The 23,818-nt window shown below is 44.3% G+C and overlaps 10 protein-coding genes across 10 annotated transcripts; 7 read left to right on the top strand and 3 right to left on the bottom strand.

The window, feature by feature from the left end:
• Window positions 1-739: 739 nt before the first annotated feature.
• On the top strand, window positions 740-1,898 carry V865_000911 (uncharacterized protein; the record flags this gene model as incomplete). Its single annotated transcript, XM_066224739.1, has 6 exons — window positions 740-747; window positions 871-911; window positions 1,059-1,154; window positions 1,324-1,410; window positions 1,659-1,748; window positions 1,825-1,898. 6 exons carry the CDS (start codon window positions 740-742, stop codon window positions 1,896-1,898), a joined length of 396 nt encoding a protein of 131 aa, XP_066080836.1.
• A 1,819-nt stretch (window positions 1,899-3,717) lies between these two features.
• Window positions 3,718-5,625, top strand: V865_000910 (uncharacterized protein; the record flags this gene model as incomplete). Its single annotated transcript, XM_066224738.1, has 4 exons — window positions 3,718-3,841; window positions 3,902-4,231; window positions 4,297-4,478; window positions 4,582-5,625. 4 exons carry the CDS (start codon window positions 3,718-3,720, stop codon window positions 5,623-5,625), a joined length of 1,680 nt encoding a protein of 559 aa, XP_066080835.1.
• Window positions 5,626-6,175: 550 nt separating this feature from the next.
• V865_000909 (uncharacterized protein) lies at window positions 6,176-8,279 on the top strand (the record flags this gene model as incomplete). Its single annotated transcript, XM_066224737.1, has 8 exons — window positions 6,176-6,582; window positions 6,663-6,698; window positions 6,792-6,960; window positions 7,074-7,126; window positions 7,216-7,443; window positions 7,540-7,622; window positions 7,701-7,777; window positions 7,866-8,279. 8 exons carry the CDS (start codon window positions 6,176-6,178, stop codon window positions 8,277-8,279), a joined length of 1,467 nt encoding a protein of 488 aa, XP_066080834.1.
• Window positions 8,280-8,651: 372 nt separating this feature from the next.
• Window positions 8,652-10,026, top strand: V865_000908 (uncharacterized protein; the record flags this gene model as incomplete). Its single annotated transcript, XM_066224736.1, has 2 exons — window positions 8,652-8,666; window positions 8,746-10,026. 2 exons carry the CDS (start codon window positions 8,652-8,654, stop codon window positions 10,024-10,026), a joined length of 1,296 nt encoding a protein of 431 aa, XP_066080833.1.
• A 1,880-nt stretch (window positions 10,027-11,906) lies between these two features.
• V865_000907 (uncharacterized protein) lies at window positions 11,907-14,061 on the bottom strand (the record flags this gene model as incomplete). Its single annotated transcript, XM_066224735.1, has 3 exons — window positions 11,907-12,334; window positions 12,448-13,363; window positions 13,663-14,061. 3 exons carry the CDS (start codon window positions 14,059-14,061, stop codon window positions 11,907-11,909), a joined length of 1,743 nt encoding a protein of 580 aa, XP_066080832.1.
• A 291-nt stretch (window positions 14,062-14,352) lies between these two features.
• V865_000906 (uncharacterized protein) lies at window positions 14,353-16,260 on the top strand (the record flags this gene model as incomplete). The annotated part of the gene is made up of 8 exons (XM_066224734.1): window positions 14,353-14,403; window positions 14,486-14,628; window positions 14,734-14,866; window positions 15,103-15,483; window positions 15,561-15,687; window positions 15,753-15,806; window positions 15,868-15,946; window positions 16,020-16,260. 8 exons carry the CDS (start codon window positions 14,353-14,355, stop codon window positions 16,258-16,260), a joined length of 1,209 nt encoding a protein of 402 aa, XP_066080831.1.
• A 501-nt stretch (window positions 16,261-16,761) lies between these two features.
• V865_000905 (uncharacterized protein) lies at window positions 16,762-18,193 on the bottom strand (the record flags this gene model as incomplete). The annotated part of the gene is made up of 5 exons (XM_066224733.1): window positions 16,762-16,827; window positions 16,903-16,969; window positions 17,044-17,172; window positions 17,300-17,422; window positions 18,066-18,193. 5 exons carry the CDS (start codon window positions 18,191-18,193, stop codon window positions 16,762-16,764), a joined length of 513 nt encoding a protein of 170 aa, XP_066080830.1.
• Window positions 18,194-19,470: 1,277 nt separating this feature from the next.
• V865_000904 (uncharacterized protein) lies at window positions 19,471-20,325 on the bottom strand (the record flags this gene model as incomplete). Its single annotated transcript, XM_066224732.1, has 2 exons — window positions 19,471-20,097; window positions 20,260-20,325. 2 exons carry the CDS (start codon window positions 20,323-20,325, stop codon window positions 19,471-19,473), a joined length of 693 nt encoding a protein of 230 aa, XP_066080829.1.
• A 951-nt stretch (window positions 20,326-21,276) lies between these two features.
• Window positions 21,277-21,906, top strand: V865_000903 (uncharacterized protein; the record flags this gene model as incomplete). The annotated part of the gene is made up of 1 exon (XM_066224731.1): window positions 21,277-21,906. One exon carries the CDS (start codon window positions 21,277-21,279, stop codon window positions 21,904-21,906), a length of 630 nt encoding a protein of 209 aa, XP_066080828.1.
• A 976-nt stretch (window positions 21,907-22,882) lies between these two features.
• On the top strand, window positions 22,883-23,701 carry V865_000902 (uncharacterized protein; the record flags this gene model as incomplete). Its single annotated transcript, XM_066224730.1, has 1 exon — window positions 22,883-23,701. One exon carries the CDS (start codon window positions 22,883-22,885, stop codon window positions 23,699-23,701), a length of 819 nt encoding a protein of 272 aa, XP_066080827.1.
• Between the last annotated feature and the right edge of the window lie 117 nt (window positions 23,702-23,818).

Here is a 23,818-nt window from a genome sequence, read left to right as displayed (position 1 = left end):
ATGACTGAGTTCAGGTGTATGTCATGAATTGATTTGATTTGATCATCTACGTCATATATTGCAAAGTGATCGTCAAGTGGTGCGGAACCTTATGTGCAGTACGGATATATACTTGTATACTTTTATACCTCACGGTATGTTTGTTGACATCACGTGACTCCATCATTCATCATAGATGCACCACACTCCACAGAGAGCTACTTTGATAGACGAATTGTGGAGAATGAATGCCAACTGCTGATAGGCTTGTTATGACTCGCCTTGACGACAAGGAACAAGACCATCCTTGACCAAGGGCGCTGACTTGGCATGAATCCTTTAAAGAAAGGTATCTGGTCCGTTGAGCTGCCTCGGTGCGACTCCAGAAGGACCCATATTTCCGTATGCTCTGCGGTAAGATCATTGTGCCTTCACCTATACACCATCAGAGCAAGGAAGGTCCCTCCGTTCCCTCCTTCAAACATGTTTGAGCTCAGACAATCCTTATGTTTGCTTGGGCTTGGCTGTTTTGCTGCAGATAACGGTTGATCAGAGATGGAGTTATTTGAGTGATTTTTGCCACTTTGAGCGCGTAAATGCCTCAGGTAAATTAAATTACCTCATCCCTCAAACCTGATAAACTATAAATACAGAGTGACACTCAACATTCAATTCAATCCTTTGTCGTATCATTCAACATATTAACACCAATACTGTACACAACCACCTATACATACAAGGACAATACTAGCCTACCAACATGTCTTCGTGAGTTTTTTTGTCTTCTCACTCTCCTCCCAGCGACTGACAACCATACGAGTATGGTCTATCACCTCACTCCACTCCACTTCATCCTCGGTGTTCCGAACTGATTTTTGTTATTTCTTGCAGAACTGTCCCTCCCACTGCAGCTTCTTCAGCTTCTTGCTCCTGTAGTTCCAAGAACCCAAGTTCCATCTGCACGTGAGTCCACCTTCTCCTGCAACTTCAGTTCAGCCCACCTCATCCCATCCCATCCCATTTTCACCTGCTACATGTCGTTCAAGAGCTCCAAGCTCACGCTTTGACTTTTTCCGTAGTTGTCAAAAAGATCACGAGTGCAAGTGTTCACCTGGAACTTGTACATGCCCTGGATGTCCTGTTCATGAGAAAGAGGAGAAAGAGAAGCCATGCACGTGAGTGGCAAGTGAAGCTTTTGCCAAACACTTCAACACCCTCACGTAAACACACACCCTCTCTGCGCTCTATATGATAGCTTCATATCATCTGTCCATATATCGATGGTACCATAGCTGACAGATGATTTGGCTGACATACTTGACTGATCACTCAATGCGGATATAGCTGCCAACCTGAATGTAAATGCGCTCCGGGCAAATGCGAGTGCGGATCGTGCCCCAACTCCAACAAAAACAAGGATAAGGCTTGCGGGTGAGTATGATTCATCCACTTTGTACCTTGTTAAGAGGGTGAGAGAGGGGGGTGAATGACGATGATGATGATGATGATGATGTGCAGGTGCGAGTTGATGTGGGAGAGATGATACGATGAGTTATACATTCGCTGTATACTTACCATTGATTGATTGAGATTGTGCGGCGAGGGGTGAGGTGTAATGAGGATTGTTGATTCCCCGTATATGATAATATGCTAATTCATTTGGTTGTCTGTTCGTATAGATGCGGTGAAACATGTACTTGCCCACCTGGTCAATGTACCTGCGCCAACTGTCCCGCTAAGACCAAGAAGGAAGAATCGAAAGGTTGCTCGTGAGTCTATACATATAAGATCTGTTCTGTTTCAATGAGGATAAAACACTAACATTATTATTGTCTGATTGACTAGATGTGGCGACTCGTGCAGCTGTCCTCCAGGTGAATGCACCTGCGATGACTGTCCTTCCAGCTCTAAGTAGATGAATGGCTATATAGGCCAGTGCGATGATACTCTTAGGTAGATCATACGTCTGAGTATAACAGAATGGAATAAGAGTAAAATGACTTCGTTGTTGTAGATAGGATTTATCGATTGAAATTCAGATTGACTGTTACCTTACTTGTCAGAAAACCAGAGTGATATATAGTTACATGCATTATATTCATATATCTCGTAACTCGTACAGGCTACGCTTTAAACGAAGATGAGAAGGATAATTAGAAAGAAAGCAAAAAGACAGCAAGGACCGATGTTAATTGAAAATTGTACCAGCTCAGCCGGGCCTCCCGTGATCTTCAGTTTTGCCCATACTCATCCCGTATAAGGATGGTAGGGTAAATACAGACGTCTCTTTTGGTTCCACATCGGAAGATGGGAAGGGTAGATGACGCTGATCCTCGGGTTGTTGACATCATCGCTGGGATCGAATAGGGTAACATACGGGAAGATAACAAGACAAGCAAAAGAAGATATCGTAGAGGAAGAGAAGTGATCCAAGATGAAAGGTAAAGATGAATTGAATCGTGATTGGCTGTTTTTCTTGAGAGATCATGATTGATGTTTCTTTGGCAATATGAAAGAAGAACGAGATCGCCAAGTCCATCACTATAGCTTGGATAGAGAACATCTGTGGTTTCATGACATGAGTTGATTGCTTCTTGATCTGGATCATCTATTGAGATCCAAGGGTTGAGTCATAACGATAGTTGAACTCGCGATCAGTAGGTCATTATCAGTAATTTGATGTATTAAAGAGAAGGCAGGGATTATGAGAATGCATGAGAAGTGATATTACAGCTACACCTATAAAACCAACGGTGATTGTCAATATGGTAAACACATTTTGACTGGATCTAAGAAGACAAACTTACCTTTTGTTTTTCTTCATTATAGAGGTTATATCCTTACTAATGGTGTGATAAGTCTACACGAAAGAACATAAATTAGTCATACAGAACGACATATTATGATGAGATAGAAGAACACACTTGATCAAAGATGGTTGTGGGTTGGAGTTCCTGTATCCGATGTAGATGATCATTGGGATCCAAGCGACTGTCAAAATGTTCTGTGGATGACGAGAACACCCATCAGCATTCGATCGTCCAGTCCAGGTCAAAGCTTTCTGAGTCTCTCTGTCATGAGTCAAAGATGTGTGAAGATGAGGTGACAAGGTAATATGATACTGACCTTGCCGACACTATTAAAGGAACATGGTGTTAGCATTTGGATCTCACTTCACCAGATGGAGATTGGATTGTCGGTTTATCACTCACTTGATAGCGGCGTTTACTCTATCTTTGGTCTCGTCTGAGAAAGGCATGGTGGATTGAGGGTGTTTTTCTGATGTGTTGATAGTGAACTCTTCCTATTTCAACAATAACAAACCCATCCATCTTTCTTTGAAGCACCAGACAAAATCGAAGAAAAGAGAATCATGGGCGATGAGATGAACGGCATCAAATCAAAGTGATAGTCCGGAGTGATGTGGCATAAACCTGGATATGGGATGGGGATAATCCCATAATCCGGCTATCACCGAGGATGGATTGATGCCGGTAGACTGTCATCATCATTGCATCTCAACTCGCTTCATCACTCCATCACTCCATCACTCATTCCCATTGCCATTCCCATTGCCGAACGTCCACCGTGTGCGATACCATACCTCACATATGGGTATATAATCCATCATCTCACGTTCTCGAGCTTTACGACTACACATCAGTCACACCCAAGACACGCACAAAGATCCATTAACTCCATTTAAATCTGCCTTCACCGAGTTGAGGTACTCTCACCATGCCTGACGATTTATCCTTCCTTGACCAACTCGAAGAATGGTTAGACAATCAAGTGCCTAATAACCTCCATGAACTACCGTATAAGATGCTGGAAACCATGGAGAAAGTTACCAACGAACTATGTACGTACAAAGTCTCTCACTAGTACCTAGTGCTTACAAGTCAACGGATCTCACTTACAGTCGAAACGCTAAACATCCACGGACCACCATCCATCTCAATCCCTTTCCCACCTTTCGGAGGTAAAGATTCTCCACCACCTCCCCCTCCACCTTCACCACCTTCTATCATCCCCACCACAGGTTTGAAAGCGGCTTATTGCAAATCGGAGAGATTGATCAAAGAGCATCCGTACTTGTTCAGCGCGGCGATCTCAGTAGGGTTGGGATTGACAGGTCTAACAATTTACAAGTATTCCAATAATCTGCGAAATTTCAAGAATGATCTGAAGGTGAGAAGGAAATTTGGAGTCAAGGGTAGAGTAGAGGATGGAATGTTGAAGGAAGCGATCGGTGAGTGATATGAATCAACTTGGACGATTAAGGCAGTCAGACAAGCTGACGATGACTGTCACCAGTCATTCTTGCCCCGTCACCTATGCCACCCCTCCTCATACCTCTGGCAGCGAGCTTGCTCAGAGCGGGATACATCGTACTGGTAGCTGTACCTAAATCGAGAGATGCCGATCAATTGGAGAGACGATTGAGTGGATTGGAAGAGAAATCAGCACTCAGAGTGTTGATCTACGATCCTGATGACGTGAGTGTCTGCCTCAAGTGATACTTCTACTCTTCACCGTTAACCCCGATCTTGTCCTATGACAAAGGCTAACGCTGATGTTTGATCTTCACGTATCGCTCAGACCACCACATTCCCACCATTCCACCGATCATTACTTGCCACCCTAACTCTTCGATTCCCCGTCTCTGGCAAGTACCCTTCTGGAGATCCCTACAATCCTTCACCGGAACAATTACCTCATATTCACTCTTTCCTTTCTCTCTACCCTCTTAATCCATCTCCACCAAGTCAACCAGGATCACTACCTGCTCTACCTACGCTCCTCTCACCCAACTCCGATGGATCTACTCCGACATTAATCAATTTCTACCCTTCTGGCTCGGTCGTTACTACCCCCGATACGTTTGCAAGTCAGGTGCTTACTCTCAACCACCATTTACTCGGACGTAATCTCGCTGCATCTTCCGGAGCTCGGATCGTCTCAGTCTACGTGGGTGACGTGGATTTACCTACTCTACCAGCTATACTGAGTGGTGGGAAACACCTAACTAGAAGACAAGCTGCAAGAGAACAACTACTAAATAACCATTCGGCCAGCGGTAAAATATCAGTCATTAGAGATTATTTGGTTGGATCGATTTCGAATTTGTACGGTAATATCCTGGGTATAGTGGGATTAGGAAATAAAGTGAAAAGTTACGATAAGTTTGAAAAGAAATTATTGAAAATCATCAAACGTCCTTCATATCTCAATCCGAATGTGTCGGTCTTGAGAGGAACGGTATTTAGGAATAACGAAAGTTGGTTTATCGGTTCGAAATCATTTTTCCCATTTTTCGTTTACCACCTTAACCTGCCTCCCATCTTACTTAGTAAGATGGTAGGGTGGACAAGTGCATATGTCTTGCCGACTTCTTCAACTGGTCCTATCAACCCTGTTACTACTTCAAATTTACTTTCCCCTTCGCTAAAACATAAAGAAGAAAAGGGTCTACCGAGAACACCTACGACCGCTTCTGCGAACAGTAGTGATCATGAGGGAAATGATGATTTGATTAGCTCGATTCATACCACTAGTAATTCATCTGGGAATGGGGATGAAGAAACTTCTGCTTCTGGAAGTGGGTTGGAAGGTAGTTGGGTAGGATTGGATTCTGCGAATTGATTGAATCCAGGTCGGGTCAGTAATTTTGAATTGTTCCGAAGCCATCTATAGGATTGTTGGATTAGTCAAGAAAAGAAAACGAAGAAGAAAAATTACTAGGAAGAAAAAAAGAGATTGGAAAATGTCTTTGTATATCTTTTCAGAAACTGTTAATTTGTTTGTTTGTATTTATTTGGTTATAAATCGCTATCGCTCGTACTCTTATTCATCTATCTATGTGTTTTTTTTTACTTCTATCTATTGGCTTCGCTTGCAGTTGTAATGAATCTCTTGAATTGAAAATTGAGAATTGGAATGGATGAGGAATGTATCTGATGTCTGATATCTGATATGAATATATCTATGAATAACGTGACGCGTTCGTTACCGTTACATTGGCCCTCCATAACGCGCTGAAAACATTCGAACGTTTCTCACAAAACCACTCAGTCTCACAGACACTATCGTATCAAAACCAACACTAAATTCATAACCACATTCACATTCAAATTCACATCCACGACGATATACACTTGAGGCACTCAACAGCTACCAAAGGGATAAGGTCGAAATGCTACATCGACGACCCGGCGCAGCTCCCCCTCCTCCTTCTTCGTCCTCATCCTCCCCTTCATCATCAAGACAAACCAATTCTAATCCAACTACGAACAAGGCATATACGCCCCTACGTCGTCAATCTGCCAATCTCTACCCTACAAACAATAGTGAGAACAGGAATGTACCGAGATATAGTATACCGCAGGCATCACCTTTGAATCTCGGTGGGATCAACTCGTATAGCTCGGGTGGAGGGTTGAACTCCCCTGGATTGGATGGGGGGTATACTCAGAGTTATGCCGGGGGAGATTGGACGGATGGACAGTATATTGGGAATAGAATTAGAGGGATGATTGATCATTTGAGGATAGGGTTGAGGGATGCAGTGAGGTTGGAAAGGAGTTGGGAATTGGTTTGGAGGTGGGTAATTTGATATGACTTTTGAGATATCAGTCGGTCCCTGTGGGCTGACTTCTATGGGCGGATGTTATGGTATATAGTGATAGAGAATTGAGAACATTGGTTCTGAAATCTACGTGAGTCAGTCTGTATTGTGTTGCAGATAACATGCAGATAAGATCTTCCTCAACAACTGTCTGACTGATATATATGTGGGTGTGTCTGGATAGCCTAATCAACATCCTCTCCTTGATATCATTATCACTCGGATCACTATTCTTCTCACCTTTTTTAGTCCACCCCGTATCGGAGTTGATGGAGAGTAAGACGAAGAAAATGGGTATGTGGTATAACCTTTTATTGAGTTGGCCGGTATTCGTCGTATGTTTCTGGATCAATGTGAGTGAATCTATACCCAAATCATCTTTATGTACCTGTTCAAGGTCATTGGAAAGGTTGGACATTGTATCAATCGTATTTGGGATGCTGACTGATCTTGATTTGATGTGCAGGCTTCATGGGGTCCATCCATATCAAAACGAGCTCAAGCAATCTTACATCCTTCGTAAGTAATTTCGATCCCTTTCCTACTTTCATACACAGGACTTTTGGTATCGTTAGAATCATGCTAAAATCCTTGTGCATCCCATTCAGACACCGATTCCAACCCTCTCCCGTATCTACTCCAACCACCTCGGCTCCTCCTTCATTAACGCAGACTTCGACTTCCGCACCATTCGCAAAGATCTTTCAAGCGATCACACGTATATTGTTAATTAGCGATTTCACCTTGATATCGAGGCTGATCGGGTTGATACCCTTCTTCGGAAGGTGGATGAGCTTTACGTATATGTGTGTGATCGATGCGTATTACTGTTTTGAGTGAGTCCAGTCTTCAATACAGTTAATATGCTTTGTTGCACTGCAGCGGAAAGAATGAAATGTAGGCTGATTAGCACTGTTGGGGTTGTCCTGTAGATGGAATTTCACCTCCAAGCATTGGCCTCTGGATCACAGAATCAGTTACATGCAAGATAGGACGGCCTATATGATTGGATTTGGTAAGTTGAGCCTAGTCGCCTATGGCAATCAAAACACTAATCCGTAAAAGCAGTAACTGATGTCGTATTGTTACATAGGATTCCCAGCTACATTCTTGACTTCCTTCGGTCCTCCTCTAGTGACTATGGCGATATTCGCTCTAATCTATCCATTCGTACGTAATCATTTCAGTCATATCAACACTTCATACACAAATATCTGATAATAGCTGATATGTCTATATTTTTTTTTGGGTCATCCAGTTTGTCCTCCAAGCTATTCAAGCGAAACCTCCTTCCCCCTCCTCATCTTCTTCATCGGTCTTACTTCCCTCTACACCTTCTCCACACGCCTCTTTGCCTCCTTCCCCGATATCAGGCGAAATGTCGCTCAACGATCCATTCTTCGCTAATCAAGGTGGACTCACGGCTACTTCATCATTGAAAATTGAGAAAAGAAGACGTGCAGGATTCGAATTGAAATTACCTATATTCTGGCTGGCAAGTTATGCGCTGGAAGGTGTGAGATGGCTCGAAATTGCGGTGGGGAGAGATAGGAGTGGGGAGAGGATGATCAACGGGAATGGCAATGGATATGGGTATGGATTGGGGTTGAAGGGAGTACAGAGTCTGAATGGGATGGGGTTGACGGAGAGGAAGGGGAAGAGGTTGCAGTGATAGGATGAATGTGGGGGTTATGGATCTTTATAGAGGGATAGTGTATGTACTGTGCTGTACGATACGAGTACTCTGGATTTATGGGGTCTTAGTCTGATGTGACTGACGAATGACGAATGACGAATGACGAATGACGAATGACGCACTGATCGCTTTGTTCGCCATGTCACTCACTGTGCGATATCGATGTGGGGTGAGAGAGATCCATGCGATCCCCCATTTCTCATCCTTCTTCTTCTTTCTCTTCTTCTTCTTGTTTTGTCTGCTTCCTTTCACTTTTCATTTTCCTCTTTCTGCCTTCTGTCATCAAAGACGGAATACATCTCCTCCATCCTTCATCCTCCATTCTCAAGCAGTTCAGCAGGAGACAGCATGAGCTTGGATCAGGTGAGTACCCATCCCTTGCTTTCCTCAAGTCTGATTGCTTGATAGCTTCCGCGTACTGATCGTACAATCACCTATTTAGCCCACACCCGGCAATATCAAGTCCCTCCTAGCCCCCGTGCCCCGCGCAACATCCCTCCCACCTATACCACCCAGTCGACCATATTACGGTCGCCTTCCTGACGAAATTCTATCACTCATCATCTCTTTCGCTGATCAATCAACCCTTGGTACCTTTATGAGTGTATCTAAATTCACCTACCACTTGGCCGCACCCAGGTTATACGCTCATATCATCATCACAAAGCAGAATGCCGATAAACTCTTCATCGGCTTACCAAGATCGGCAAGATATCGAAGGATCAGAATTTCTTCCACCTCCTTAATTCCCACGCCCAACAATGCGACAGCTCGACCGATTAAGCTACGTTGTTCCGATGTTCCTATAGAATCTGAAGATGAAGAGGGAGTCGATCAAGGTGACCCACCTTTGAATCAATATGCTTATCCCGCTCCTCGGTCAGAGAAACGCAAACTCGCCTTGTTCCCGTCCACTCGAATTATCACTCTCACAACGCGAATGCCGACCCAGCTGTGCCAAGATCTTCGTGTATGGGCTAGACGGGCTAAACGCGAATGCATAAAGCACAAGCGTCATCTTTTCCCCAAGTTTGAAACTCTAATCATCACTGGCAAATGCCTCAAAGACTGTGCAGATTGGCAAGATCGACATATTGTTCCTCTAGATGATATAGTGGATGATCAATTCTTCGGCGTTCTTCCACTGTTAGGGTGTTTCAAGAATCTATGTTTCACCGCGCCTACGTATGATGAAGCCGACTACGACGACTATATCTTACGACGAAGCAAACCGGACGTCCACTTGCTTTCGGCTCCGACTTTCAAATCAACATGCTCGAAGAGGTTCAAAATGATCGTCAAGGATATGATACCTGATCTGATCCTCACCATTATGGAACAACTCACACCTCCCAAAAAGTTTCCGAGAGTCACACTCCACAACATCATTAACTATATGCTTCCACTGTGTGAACTAGACCATACCATGTTCCTGGCGCCATACTCTCGCACCGATCAACCAAAAGCGCTGCTCGAAAGATGTCTGAGAGTGAACAAGAGGACCAAGACATCTCAGATGGAAGTTCTGAATGATAGCATCCCTTGGGAATATGATTTTGACAAGATGATCATAGGTGTCCCGGACGCTGAGATGGAGGATATAGACTGGGAAAAGATTCTCAAATATGCGAATGCATCGAGTAAAGGAAGTCAAGTTGATATTCAGATGATGAGTCAATTGTCACCTTGTCCTTGCTGTCTCACCAAGGAAGGAATTCAATGAGACCAATCATTCTTGGTGTGTAAATCTCATTCTCTTCATCTGGTTGTTTTGGCACAATTTCCTCTGACTGACTCCATTGGCCTAACAGATCCACCTGGTACCGCCAAGTCTTGTTTGCGATACGATCTCGATTCAATCCATGGTCAATACCATTCGTGTGGATATCCGCAACCTACTACAACAGATAGCTTTCGGTGTCTATCTTCATCGACTGTATTTTATATTAGCTATAAATCCGTACCGAATACCCGTCAAGGTATTTATGTAGATACTATACCCATGACCACGCCCGAAGTGATCTATGCTACTGAATGATGATGCTTGCATTGCAGCTATGACCGTCGACCCTTGAGCGATATGTGAGCAATTCACAGCAGGTGCTTCAGTCGTACCTTCCGGAATTGTTCAGGTGCAACATGAGTTCGCAAAAGAATCGGTCTGGCTTCTATGGTAGTGAACGTCACGAACTTGGCATGCGTCATAATCTTCCTGTTAGAAATGTAGTACTGAAACGGGTGACACCTCGAAATGATGCTCCTTTCAATGACGTTTTGGAAGAAAGGATCTTTGGTATCGAACTTTGTTCCGAAGTCGATACAGAGGCTTTCGCAAGATTCCCAATGCTGTTTGAGTTACTGCTACAAGGTATATATCTTCGAACTTCACAGATCGATCGTTTCTGGTTATCTTCACAACTTTATCATAGGCCTACTATAAGTACACTCCCCACAAACTCCATCGAGCAGCCGTATTTCAAAACATAATGTGGCTGGGATTCTTACTTGTCAGCTCTGTCTTCATGACAACTTGGTTCACTGTTGCCACTCCCATTGTCGATCACGATCAACTAGTCTTACATGATACTTACCAGTCCATTACCGGACACGTGCCTACTAGCGAACAAGGGCTCAAAATCTCTACAGAGAAAGTTCTTGTCGAAAGTGCATTTCAATCCCTTTTCTCGTAGACTGCAGACCATTAGCTCCCATGCGACGGAACGCACTATACTGCAGTATGACCTAGGCGATATCCCATATTTTACCCGTACCATCAACCATGATATACACTAAGAACTACCACCACCGCACCCATAAGGGAAACATTTACTACAATCGTGGTCATACCAATCACAAAGCCCCATGAAGGTATAATCACTTCAGGATCTCCAGCCACTGATGAAATCATATCTTTCAACAAGCTGACGTTCTTGCTCCACCCCTCTCCAATACCGTCCTTCTACGTCCTCAACAAAGATCTACTAAGTTGAACATCGACATTTCAGCCCTATCCGATCCGATCTGATAAGGAGAAATGGATACATAGATATTGATATTGGATTAAGGTCTTCAAATCAACTTACCTAGTCCAGGAACCGGTTAACCATCTTTATCGATCCACACTATCTCCTCTGAATCTCTTCCTGATAGAACAGCTGGACCGTACCTTGCTCGATCCGGATCATTTGGGAACAAACTTGATCCGTTGCAAGTGGATAGACTGTATGCTAATGATTACAAGACGTTTGTCAGTGGTGAATAATCCTTGAATGATAGAATAGTAACCTACAGGGATTCGGGGAAAGTATAGGAATCTGGGGATCAGATGATACCTGTACCTTGTAGGCTATATACCATTGTTTCTAAGAAACCTCTAGCAGGTGAAAGGATAGGTGCGAAAGGTATGTTATGTCTCCAGTTTCAGCCTCACTTTGTGTTTTCATGTTTGTGTTGGCGGATTGATGATTGGGTGACTAAAGATATATACGACATGAAAGGTCTTCGTAACACTGGCGGGTCCAGGACTTATACAATCCCAAGCGAGGGCCGATTTGTATACAGTTGACGACATATGCACAGGTTGAATGAGATGTTGCGAAAACGCTAAACAGGCTGACCCGTGGATGTATGCATCGAGTCTTGAGCCTCGCTGATCAGCGACGTCATGACCTGGCTCGTCACCGTAAAGAATCTGACCCCAGTCTTTCTCAGATGCGCCCGAGTCGAAAGAAACTTGGCCCAATCTTCGCCTTGAGCTACATTGTCTTCCTCATCCTCGTCTGCTGCCATATCGATTTCAGCTTCTGGATCAGGTAAATCATCGTTGAAGAAACCATTGTCTAATCTTTCAAGATTCGCGGTGGTAGCTTGGTAGTCGGAGAGGGTTGTGTGAGTCAACAACTCGTCGAGCATAAGTGATTGTACCTTCGACGTAAAATCTGACTCGGGATGCGCATGGACGAAGATGGTAGATGAGGGGGACTCAATGATGGGCGAGTTGACATTCGAGGGAGGTGCCGTATTCACTGGAACTGCAATGCCGATCGAGATCAGCGAGCAAGCAAGCACATAGTATGACATGCACGCATTAAATGGTCTGAGCTGGTTCAGTTTGAAGGCAGAACAAGATGATTGATGAGCTTACCTTCGTACTCCCTTGGGATCTCTGCTTCCTTCATAGTCCTTTCATCTTCAATTTCGCTGTCATCATTGAAATCTTCCATCATAGACTCCTTCTTAGTATCTCTCTCAGATGGTACAGCACCACCACCCGATCCTCTAGCACCTCTAGCACCCGATCCTCTGCCACCTCTACCACCTCCCGATCCTCTAGGACCTCTGCCACCCGATCCTCTGCCACCTCTACCACCACCCGATCCTCTAGCACCTCCGCCACCCGATCCTCTGCCACCACCATCACCACCATCACCACCATCAGATTCTCCTTCATCTGTCGCAGACTTAGGATTTTTGTTGAGCCCTCGGGCAACAGCGGCCAATTTGATGATGGTTTCCGGCTTGGTGATATCGTCCAAACAGACGTGTAAGAATTCGTTGAATCCACGACTGTCAGGCCGTTTGATGGGAGTTAGGCGAGAATGCAGTGACTGAGGAACGAGAATATCCAACGACAGCGAGAGGACTTTCCAAAGATCGTTTACACCGGCCCTATCGACTTTGTGCAAGTCTCCTATTGTGCTAGGTAATAACTTGATCGCTGGTAAAGCGAACAATTGGTCCACATCATATTGTTGACCAGCGATATCTCCATTCGCCACTTCTATCAAGACTGAGGATTTGTCAATGAGAATTGCTCGAAGGAAGGTTCGACCCCTGACATACAACCCGAGCCAAGTACCGGAGACCTCATATGATGCCAGGAGGTAAGAAAGCATCTGGGCAAGGCCAACGACACTCGGTTTTGCATGCGGTTTTACCTCGCAGACGAGTGATGTTGTAGCGTAAAGCCGCTCGTTGGATCGTAGACGCAGTTTTCGGTATAATGAGGTGGTAGAGGAAGTGGAGGAGGTAGAGGAGGCATATGGTAACGAAGGGAGTGCCTGTTGGATTGCAGAAGACCGAATGGGAATCACAGTCAGCACGGGTGATTCACGAGTAAGTTAACACCACCTGACCCATCTACACCAAAACCCAACACCATACCCAAATCACCGTTATCGACTGATCAGCCCGTGTCTATTCTCATCATATCCATTGCTCGTATTCATTGGTCAATCGGACGAAGAGAGTACCACACCTCGCGATGCCATTTTACCTTGCATATCCAGATTACCCACCTGAACCGAGACATGACAGACGATTGGAGAAAATGCATCGGACATTCTGGCTGTTCACTCACTTCATCGACAAACACAGTATGAGCAACCATTGCTCCATCAGGCTGTCTGAGCCCAGCGGCTCCAGATAGAGTTGATCCTGTGCCTTTGAGCGCTTGAAGCCAGCTCCTTATCACTTGGTGAGAATCGCTATCGGCATAGCTTCTATCACCGTTTACATCTTGATCATATACCATCAGGTTCTTGAGATCAAAAGTTTTAGCTCTGAATGAGAGAAGGTCGAACCTAGTACCTCTAGCCTTGAAGAGTAAGTCCACGATCGCTGTGAACCCTTTCTGTACCGCTTCTTCCCCTGAGTCCAGATCACCATCCTGGTCTAGTGGCTGTAACCATAGGTCGATTACTTCTCTGTCGGTCGGAGGCGCGTAACGTCGATCCTGGATGATGGTCGCGAAAGACATGGTGTTTTAATAGTATGTTCAAGGATGCTTACCAGCAGTATCAAGACTGAGAGACGAACAGAGGATTGACAAGTTGAATTTGTTGTTTCCATTCGTGTACGTGCAGGTGGGCCTCGCCGTAGACATAGATCACGTGACTTTGGATCTTTCTGGAATCTCATCGTCATTGCTCGTTGGCATGTTGTCCATTTCATCTTACATTTTATCCTCTTATACCTGTCATATCCTTTCTTTATCTTGCGTATAACTACTCTACCGTGTCAGCGCACAAGTCTGTCAAAAAAACTGAAAATGGGAGAACCAAAACCTCTGACTGCTTATCAGCAAACTTACCACTGGAGGGTATGTCCACTCGCTCTCTATCTTCCGACTTCCAACTAGCTTCCCTGTAGACACTTTTGACATATGCGATTTGTATACATAGAACAAGAATTGCGCTCCCTTCGCACATGACTGGGTGAAGAAGGCTCTACCTGGCTTGAAAGTCGAGCATGGACCTGCTTCTGCTGAGATTGTAGAGGTTACGAGTGTTTCGGGTGACTGCGATTTGGGTCAACGTAAAGGAAAGTGAGTATAATTTTACTACAATAGCTCATATTGGTAGTATACAATTTTCGCCAGCGTACGGTCGATAAGTTTATCTGATCTTGGCTAACATATGCTGCTCTTTAGACTCCTCACGATCTACGACCTCGAGGTAGAAGCTAAATGGACGGGCAAAGCTGGAGATGGCAGTGATGTCGAAGGTACCTTGAAGATACCGGAGGTTAGCCATGAAGCTATCGATGGTCTGTCAGACTACGTTGTAAGTGGTGATGTGCTCTACATCATATCAAACTGCAGCTACACTATCTGCTCCATTCTCAAAACCCAGCCATTTCGCCCCATTACCCAATCTTGTTCGCATTCTCATCACCTTTCTATCCTACCTATGCCCCATCTCCTATTCCACCTGTACATCGAATCTACGCCTCATCATTGGGCAACTTGGAATGCGGCTTATCTTTCGTTCTTTCTGTACTGATCAATTATTCATCACAGTTTGAATGGCGTATCACCTCCTCCGCGTCCGGACCTTCATCAGAACTCCTATCCCACATCAAATCCTCTTTCCCTCCTGTCCTCACTTCCAAACTCAACACATTCCGAGCCGAACTCTTAGCAGCCTACGGCAACCCATCAGCAGATGATTCTCCCGCACCATCAGGCACTTCAACCCCTCAACCAGGCTCATCCTCATATTCCCCTGCACCACCTGCGAAACCAGTAGAAGCGGAGAAGAAAGTGAAGGAGACGAAGAAGGATGTAGGAAAGACGGTGACGGTAGAGCAAAAAGCGGATTTGCAAGCTTCGGCGGAAGATCTATGGGGTCTGTTGACGGATGAGAACAAGGTGCCTATGTGGAGTAGATCAGCTGCTAAGGTAAGTGTCCATAGCTGTTGCTGCCAGTCCTCAATGATTATGGTCTAGGCTGATCAAACTAACGAATTATTGTATAGATCAACCTCACGCCCGATGCTCCATACGAACTTTTCGGTGGTAACGTCAGAGGAAAGATCATCTCGGTAGAAGCTCCCAAGAAATTGGTGCAGACTTGGCAAGTCCGAATTCCAAGCTGGCCCTCAGGTAAGCTATTCAGAAGAACTGACATAAGTCAAAATCCCAGCTGATAAGTCGACATGATTGAGCAGATCATTACGGTACAATGACCTTGACTCTGAATCAGGGATCGTCCTCTACTTCCGGTGAGCTATCAAATGTGTGAATGCCTAGCCTGCAGTAATCGCTTATAACGCCTTCTCATAGCCACTTTCACCCTCGACGGCGTACCTGCTGGTAACGAAGCGGAAGTAGAAAAGGCTTTGGATGCATTCTACATCCGAGGGTAAGTGTCCACTCAACCTCACTTCTCAATCATCTTCACATATACATTTGAAGCTGATGGTGTGTTACTATAGTCTCAAACAAATGGGGTTAGTATTATCCTCTTCTTCTCGCTCTTACTCTACTCCTTTATCTCGTATATCTTCTACCGCCAGATCCAAACCTAAGAAGTTGCGGAAGAAGACCAGTTCCAGCTCGAACTCCTTCAAATGGTCTTCTTCCACTTTGATCGGAAGTGGTGTGGTAGTTGCCTTGTCGGCAGTATTGGTGGGAATCGTGTATACTTCCTTTCCATCTTCTTCCTCTCGTGTATAGTATAATGACAGTCGACAGTCAAGCCCATGGACAGTATGACTGATGCACCTCTTTTTCATTCTTTTGGGTTATACAGTCTAGGTACATTCCTCTAAGCTCCCAAAACACCCCTCATGAAGGAACAAGGATGTTGGGATGGCGCATGACGACTCGCTGTGAATACCTCGATAGATCGGCATACATACCATACCAATGAGATGCTACATTATCATAAATGTCCGTTCAATTGCTCATAATCGCAGGTGCAACGATGCAACCAACTGGACATTCAGTAGCAGGTGTTTAGGCATGGCATCATCTTACATTTTGCATAGTCCCGGGGTTATATGGTATACAAAGATCGGAGAGGATTTATGTCAATAGATCTATGACATTCATAGGCATTAGGTTAGTCTACCTCTCCTTTTTCTTTTTTGGATCGAATTTGGATGGTTGTTTCATTTGTGGTTTGGCGCAAACCAACCTCTCCTTCGGGATCTAGTCGTGAGCAGTGTCTGTTGGTTAATGCATTGCAAATTCCGTTAATGCTATCAAGACGAGCTGAGCTTCTGGTCTACCCATCAGATACTAAGAGCGCATGGTAATCAGCGTTTGATTTGCGATGATAGGGGAGAGCCATCATTCTTGATAGATGACACTTACTGGTGGTTCAGTCCTCCTACGCCAGTAAGACGCAAACGATATGATCGAGGTTCTCTCTACTGGTGTTCTGCGATCCATGTCTGATGTCAGCTGGATCAAGGAATATACGAGATGTAGTCCATGTTTGGGATATTCACTTACAATGGCATTCTATGATACGTCCTCTTCTGTAAGGAAGTCAATAACCACTGCACTTCCATCAACCATGGTGCTAACCCTGTGGCTCCTCGGCTTAACAGGTAATCTGCCAGACGATTCAGGCAATCTAGACTAAATTAGTCAAGGTCAATATCAATCGCCCAAGTAGTGCCCAGCCATGTGTCAGTGATGAAAGCTTAGTAAGATGAGTGTCAAGTAGACATCTGAACTTCAGTCTTAAGTTGCAATTCATACTCACTACTTTATCACCATACCGTAATTCGGATTTAAACTGGTGCAGCTTTCAGATTTGCCATCTCCATCTGCACTCCACCTCCATTCTGGCCGAAATTCAGCATTTTTAGATTCAGCGCAGATATAACTTGATCAGCAAATTTATTAGGTTTAGTGTGTTCTGTCAGGGTTATCAAATGGTATCAGTAGGTATATCGAGACTGGTGTGGTAATATATGATCTTCAATTGGGATATTCGCGGTATGGGTATTTTCTTTTTTATGAGAGTAATCTCCTTGGGGTTTCGCCTTTACTGGCGAATGATAACACCGTTTTCTGATGTTATATAGGTGTATGACTGACTGTCTTTGCGGTACTTCAACGAAGATGATCAAGCTGAGGTTTTAGACTTTACGTTTAAAGCGCCTCTTGCTTCGTTCCTCTTTTCTTTTCATGATAATCATAACGTGACGAGTTGTTGAGATGCTGTATACACCACCTAGACTTGCTGCAGAGGTACGTATGGTGCAGCGACGACAAACAAGTATACTGTACATGACGATGACACGTTGGCGGAGCAGTTGACATACTTCGGAGTTGGATGAGAAGCGGTACTTGAAACTTCTCACTCACTCCCTTTCTAATTCGAACTAGACCGAACAAACTCCGTTATAACTCGCGATCCTAGCCTCAAAGTATCGGGTACTGAAAGATAATTCTAGATGTGGAATCGATTCGACTTTGGATCGAATTGAAGATTATTCGGGTAGCGAAGTCACTAATAGACGTACGACGTTCCATGACCGATCATTCTTCCTTTCCTTTCTATCATCTTAATCTGACCCTTATACTTCGGAGTTACTACACTCGTAAAGTCTAGAACTCCCCTTTGGACCGTCGAGGTGTTTGTTCGAGTCATGTATGTGGCGGGGTGACAACTATGCTAAGCGAGAGTGAGCTGATAAGGAGGGGTATGAAAGTCGAGTGGGCTAAAGAAAGGAGAGAATTATATATTCATAAGCATCAGATCAGTACTCTAGACCTGCTGTAGTCGGTACCGGTTCTACAACGTATCAAAAGAGCTTTAGTCGAGGTGATACTTCCGGTTCACAAAGGATGTGTAATCAGCGAGCAGATTGCTTGAATGGTCACAACGAGCATAAAATGATAGTCAGACTGGTTTTCTTGAGCGTACCAGAGTTGTGTATCATTACGTGTGGTGTAGCTTGAGCTGAAGGAGTGAAAGTATAGGTATACATGATGATTTGATCTATCGAAAGAAATGTTTGTCCAAACTATGGGAAGTCAAGGTAAGAGTCCACTGACGACCCTCAAACAAGGACTAATAAGTCTAGCAACGTCGATTCACTGATCGATATGTATCAGCTGTACAGGTGAAAGATGATACTGAGATTTGTGAACCTATGTTGCATGTGAAGAAGGAAAGGACTGAAAATCATCTTTTACCTTTGAAAGATTTTCGATGCGATCGAGCGGAATCAAATTTCATAGTGCAATATGTATGTATGTGGCATGGCTGCTTGGGTTTGAGGCGAATCGTTCAATGTAAATCATACGGCAATGCATATACATGATGAATTGGTGACTGACAGATATATATATATATATATATGTATGCATTCACATGAATAAACGAACATAAACACGGATCGCAGGTATGGGAAAACCGAAACTTTGAGTGTCAGCCGATTTAGCAGGAAAAGCTACAACAGATTTCGAGTAAATCAGACACCATTAGTTTAGTTCACGGATGACAAGAATTTGGCCAGACTCACATTTCACACTTCCTACGTGCCCTTCTTTGCTTTGACAGCAAGTACAAACTTTCGAATCATCCCAGCCTTCCATTCTGATGTACTCTTCCTTCCATCCTCTGACCGAAGCAGTCAACCAATCCCCGAGTTTCTCTCTTGCTTTTCTGCTATCTCTCCATAACACAGGATTAACCAGCGTGATTGTTTGCGTCGTATTTTCTAAGCCTCGGGAAGTTCTGATGGAACGATCTTCTATCATTCCATAGATTAAAGCTAATAATTGATTTCTTCTACCCGCTTGTCTTGTATGAAAATGGCATTCTATCGGATTGTCTTCATACCATACTGCCTCACAAGCGCACGATCTGAAGAAGACTTTCATCACCGGGAAGTAGCTCGGAAGTCTAAGGTTTGTTCCAACTCAATGTAGAGTGAGAGAATGTACCGAGCCTTGAAGAAGAGAACAGAGCTCCGAGACTTCATGAGGGATCACTCGATCTCCGAGATATGCGAAACAGCGAACACCAAACATTGGATCTTCCTGTGGCGGATGAGAAACGAATGCTCGTATGTAATCCGAACAATCGGCTGCTGTGAAGACCGGACAGGTGATACACATGTGACTGGGCTGGGTTAACTTTGGAAGGATTTCGAGGAAAGGGTGGGAGATTTCATGCTTGTCCTTATATACCCCTAATTCAGTGATCGAAAAAGCGGTAAAAATTATCTTTTCCACTTGAGGAAATATTAAGGAAGGTGATCCCATACTTTTGAAGACATCGTATAAATCTCTTGCATATAGGTAAAATCGAGGGGAAGGAAGATCGGCAAAAATGATAATTTTGGTGAATTGACAATAAGCGAGTTTACGTTCGAGAATGTCAAAATCGTCTGCACAACCTTGGAAGAACTTGTAGGAGGATCTTCTAGTGAAAGTGATTTCTCGATATAGAAAAAGAGGAGTGGTATCGTTGAATAAGGAAGATACCCTCATCAAGGTTGCTTGAGTGGGAGTATCGGCGAAAGAGGCGATGCGGCTGATAATCTCCTGTCGTCGTAAGATGTATATCAGTAGTTCATCTCGGACAAAAGATCAATGATTGTGGTCAATATTCAAAAGGAAGCTAAATGGTACATTACGATACCTGGCAAAAACCAGAAGAATACGCATGTGAGGAAAGGAAGGAAGAAGGTACAGACTATGACTCACTCTGTTCTCAAACATTCTAGAAGCACTACTCCCTCTGGGCAAAGCGAACGCTTTTGATTTTTGCATGTTGTCATGGAACATCGAGAATTACTGGAGATATCGATTGAGTTACTGTAGTAGTAATGTGGAAAAATGAGAACAAGGAAAAATGAGAACAGAAAAAGAGAAGAGGAAAACATGAATATCACGAGGAAATAGATAGTCTGGATAGAGCGGTGAGGAAGAAGAAAATGACAGATTGCTTTTGATCAGCGCACGGACGAGAATATACAGTACAAATCCACTGCCACAATCAACGGTCTGTGCGTTGTTTCAATCACACATAGCACTAGAAGAACTGCAATTATCTAAGCATAATCAGGAAGATCTTCACGAGGATAGGATTAAGTCCTCACACTGAATTGAGGAGTACAAGAGTACATCGCTGGATAACGATGGTGAGTGACTGCCGTAGTAGATAATTGTCTCAATCTTGCAAAGCCCCTTTATGATACTGCATCATCCAAAGACCACCTAATGACAAGTACAATGCGGATCGTTCTCTTCAGTGGTGATTTCATCCCCTCCATTCATACAGGCTTCGATTTCACCTCGTCGAAGACTGTCTTCACCTTGGTCTAAGCTGAAGGCTGTGCAGAAGCATTTCCTAGGCCTGGACTTCAAAGTGTTTACGAACTACGAAGGTAGGACAGTGAACAGGAAGCAAACTTCAGAGTCTAGGGACGAGAAAACAAAAGATAAGATCATACGAAACGATATTTTCGACTTCGGCATTTGCAATGGAGACTTGATGAATAATGGAACTCCTGTGACTAAGGAAATAGTAGTGATGGACAACCTTTGTCGAGGTCTTCTGGAGGACGAGGTGCTACATACATAATCAGTAAGCCAGCAGGAGGTCAGGCATACTGCTCACGTACGGTTCAGAGTACAAAAGACGTCGACCTTTCGTCGCATCCACAGCCTTATTCCTCGACAACTTTGCTTTCCTACATTGATTGAACGCTCAAAAGAAACATGGTCTCCCGGATAACCACACATCACCCCGGGACCAGATGCGTCAGGCGAACTTTCCAAGTTTCCATCACACCCACAAATAGGACCAATCTGGACGACAGCAATGATGAGGTGTTGGACATCAGTTCTTCCGCTCGACTGTATGATGGGCGACAAAGAGTCTGGAAAGGTATCTATGGGCGAACCATCGATGATGATGCTACGGACAAATCATCAACTGGTATTTTTGTTCCAGAAGCGAATTATCTTTGCCAGATCTCTGTTGACGATCCCGCCAGCACTGGGATACAAAGCGAGGAAGTACCTTGCACTGCCGGATACCTAAACATGGATCCCAGTGCTCATAGAGATTTATTCATCTCCGCAGCGGAGGCTCAAAACTCCAGACTCAGAAATTTTATTTCTTCGGTTGGTCTATCTGAAGCGAGTCTCGGTAATTTGCCACAGAATTATATCACTCACGACCGCATTTTCTGCTTCGAAATTGGGCATGCTGTCACCCAGCCTCAAGATGGACAAAGTACAGGTTTTAGATCTTGTAAGTCTACCAAAGAAGTAGGGGGTTTCCCTCACAATCGTATGCGAGAGGGAAACCCTTATTATACAGAAGTGGAGATGGTAATTCCGTGAGTGCTGATTGTCAGCTAATATCTCAACGCTGTCAGCTGACTGAATCTTGGCACTCTCTGATACCCATTTTCTGCCATATCGCCCTTGCAGCAGGGGCTACTAGTTGCATCTCGGTCCTAGGCATGATGCTAAAATTCATGCTTATTGGGCCTATGCTTTCCGGAGCTGTCTTCCGCTTGAGTATCGGGGAGAGAGATCAGTCCATTGGAACAGAGATATCTAAAGCGTGTGTATGACTGTGCATGAGTATCGAAACATGCACTGCTGTCCCATTGTTTGTGATAGAGGTCATGTAAAAATTGTCAACTTGAACAAAAATAATCATGGAAAGCTATCCTGTATACCGCAAGCTTACGACCCCTTTGTATCCTGACAACAGTACTCATGATGTCCATTAGCTTCGAAGCAGAATCAGAAGATGAAAAATGGCTTGATGGAGTTGAAGCCACATTCAAAGAAGAGAAATGCTGTACCTGTGAATTCTGGTGAGCCATCCAAGCTCTTTGAATGTTATGATTGTGGATACCGGAACAATTGCATTGGCATTTCCTTGGTCTGTAATGCACCTTGCGACCTTCCTTCTACAGTATTCGTTTCGGATTACGCGAAGACCTGAGAACTAAAGGAACTGAAAGGGAAAGGCACAACCAAGATAGGTTGGATGATGTCTTCTAGGAAGCATTCTCGGACTCGGAAGTGGAGCTCTTAACAAGGGAACAACTCAAGAAGTGTTCCGAACTTTCAGTGATAACCTTTAAGCTACTTCATAATCAAAGAATCTAATTTTCGCTATTAGTGAAGTGCGAGAGCTAGATCTCAGATCGACGGAGGATATAAAAGCTCATGTCCAAGCCCTGCACATAAGATCGATAAGGCTACCTTACTCTATTCTCATTCTTTCCCACAAGATCCTCACTAATACTGTATTCCTGCAACAAACTCCTAATCGATTTTTACTTGGCCACGCCCATCTAAAATGTCTTTCGTAACAGCTAGACCAGGTTCCAATTGCTACGGGCAGCTGTCAATGGTACAAGCTGTACCACATGCCTTGGACGTGGTACACTCTGAGCCCGTATTGAATACCGAGGGCTACCCTGTTGTCGACGAGAATGGAGAGGAAGTAGTGAACAACCAGTGGCACAGAGACTTGTATATCTACGTTGGGCAGTTTTCCCTCTTGGAAAACATCAACGACACCACTGCTTGGGAGAATACACCTAGACAACAAGATGATCTAAGATTCTCCGCATACGCTGAGACTCAAGGTGGTAGGTGGCACAGGATGTGGAAAGGTCTTTACGGAGAAACGGTCGATGACGATCTGCGAGGTTGTCACACAAGGGTTTTCGTACCTGCAGAAAGCTACAAAGCTGCGCTCAACATTACTACTTCTACCACAAGCTATCACCGCCCCTTGTCAGACACTCAATGGGAAACCACTATGGCGGGTGACTTGCAGTTGGATCAAGCCACTCATGCTGATCTGGTTGCTGAAGGAGATCAATTGAGAAACTTCAGATACACTCTCAACACATCTACGGCCGATTTAAATTTTCGACCAGGACAAATCACTGATCCAGACTACGATTTCAAATACCGATACCTCCGAAACGAAAATCAACCAAGAGAGTTTCAATTTCAAAGTGGCCATGCGATGATTCAGCCCACTGATGGTTCCAGCATTGGCTTTAAATCGACCAGTAATAACTATCAAGGAGGTTTTCCTCCTCGAAGGACCCTCACTGGCAGACCCTGGGTGGGGGAAGTAGAGACGTCACACCTGAAACCTTGAGATCTATCGATGGAGCACCTCGCTGCAAGAGCGAACGACCCACGCATGTAACAATATTGACCTCATTCACCTGTGTGGCAGTCCAGCAATGAGACTCAATCACACCATAGTTCGAGG

The sequence above is a fragment of the Kwoniella europaea genome, chromosome 1 (assembly GCF_036810445.1).
Source record: "Kwoniella europaea PYCC6329 chromosome 1, complete sequence".
NCBI classification, from domain to species: Eukaryota; Fungi; Basidiomycota; class Tremellomycetes; order Tremellales; family Cryptococcaceae; genus Kwoniella; species Kwoniella europaea.
Note: the sequence above shows the minus strand (reverse complement) of the source record. Positions and strands in the feature narration are given on the sequence as shown.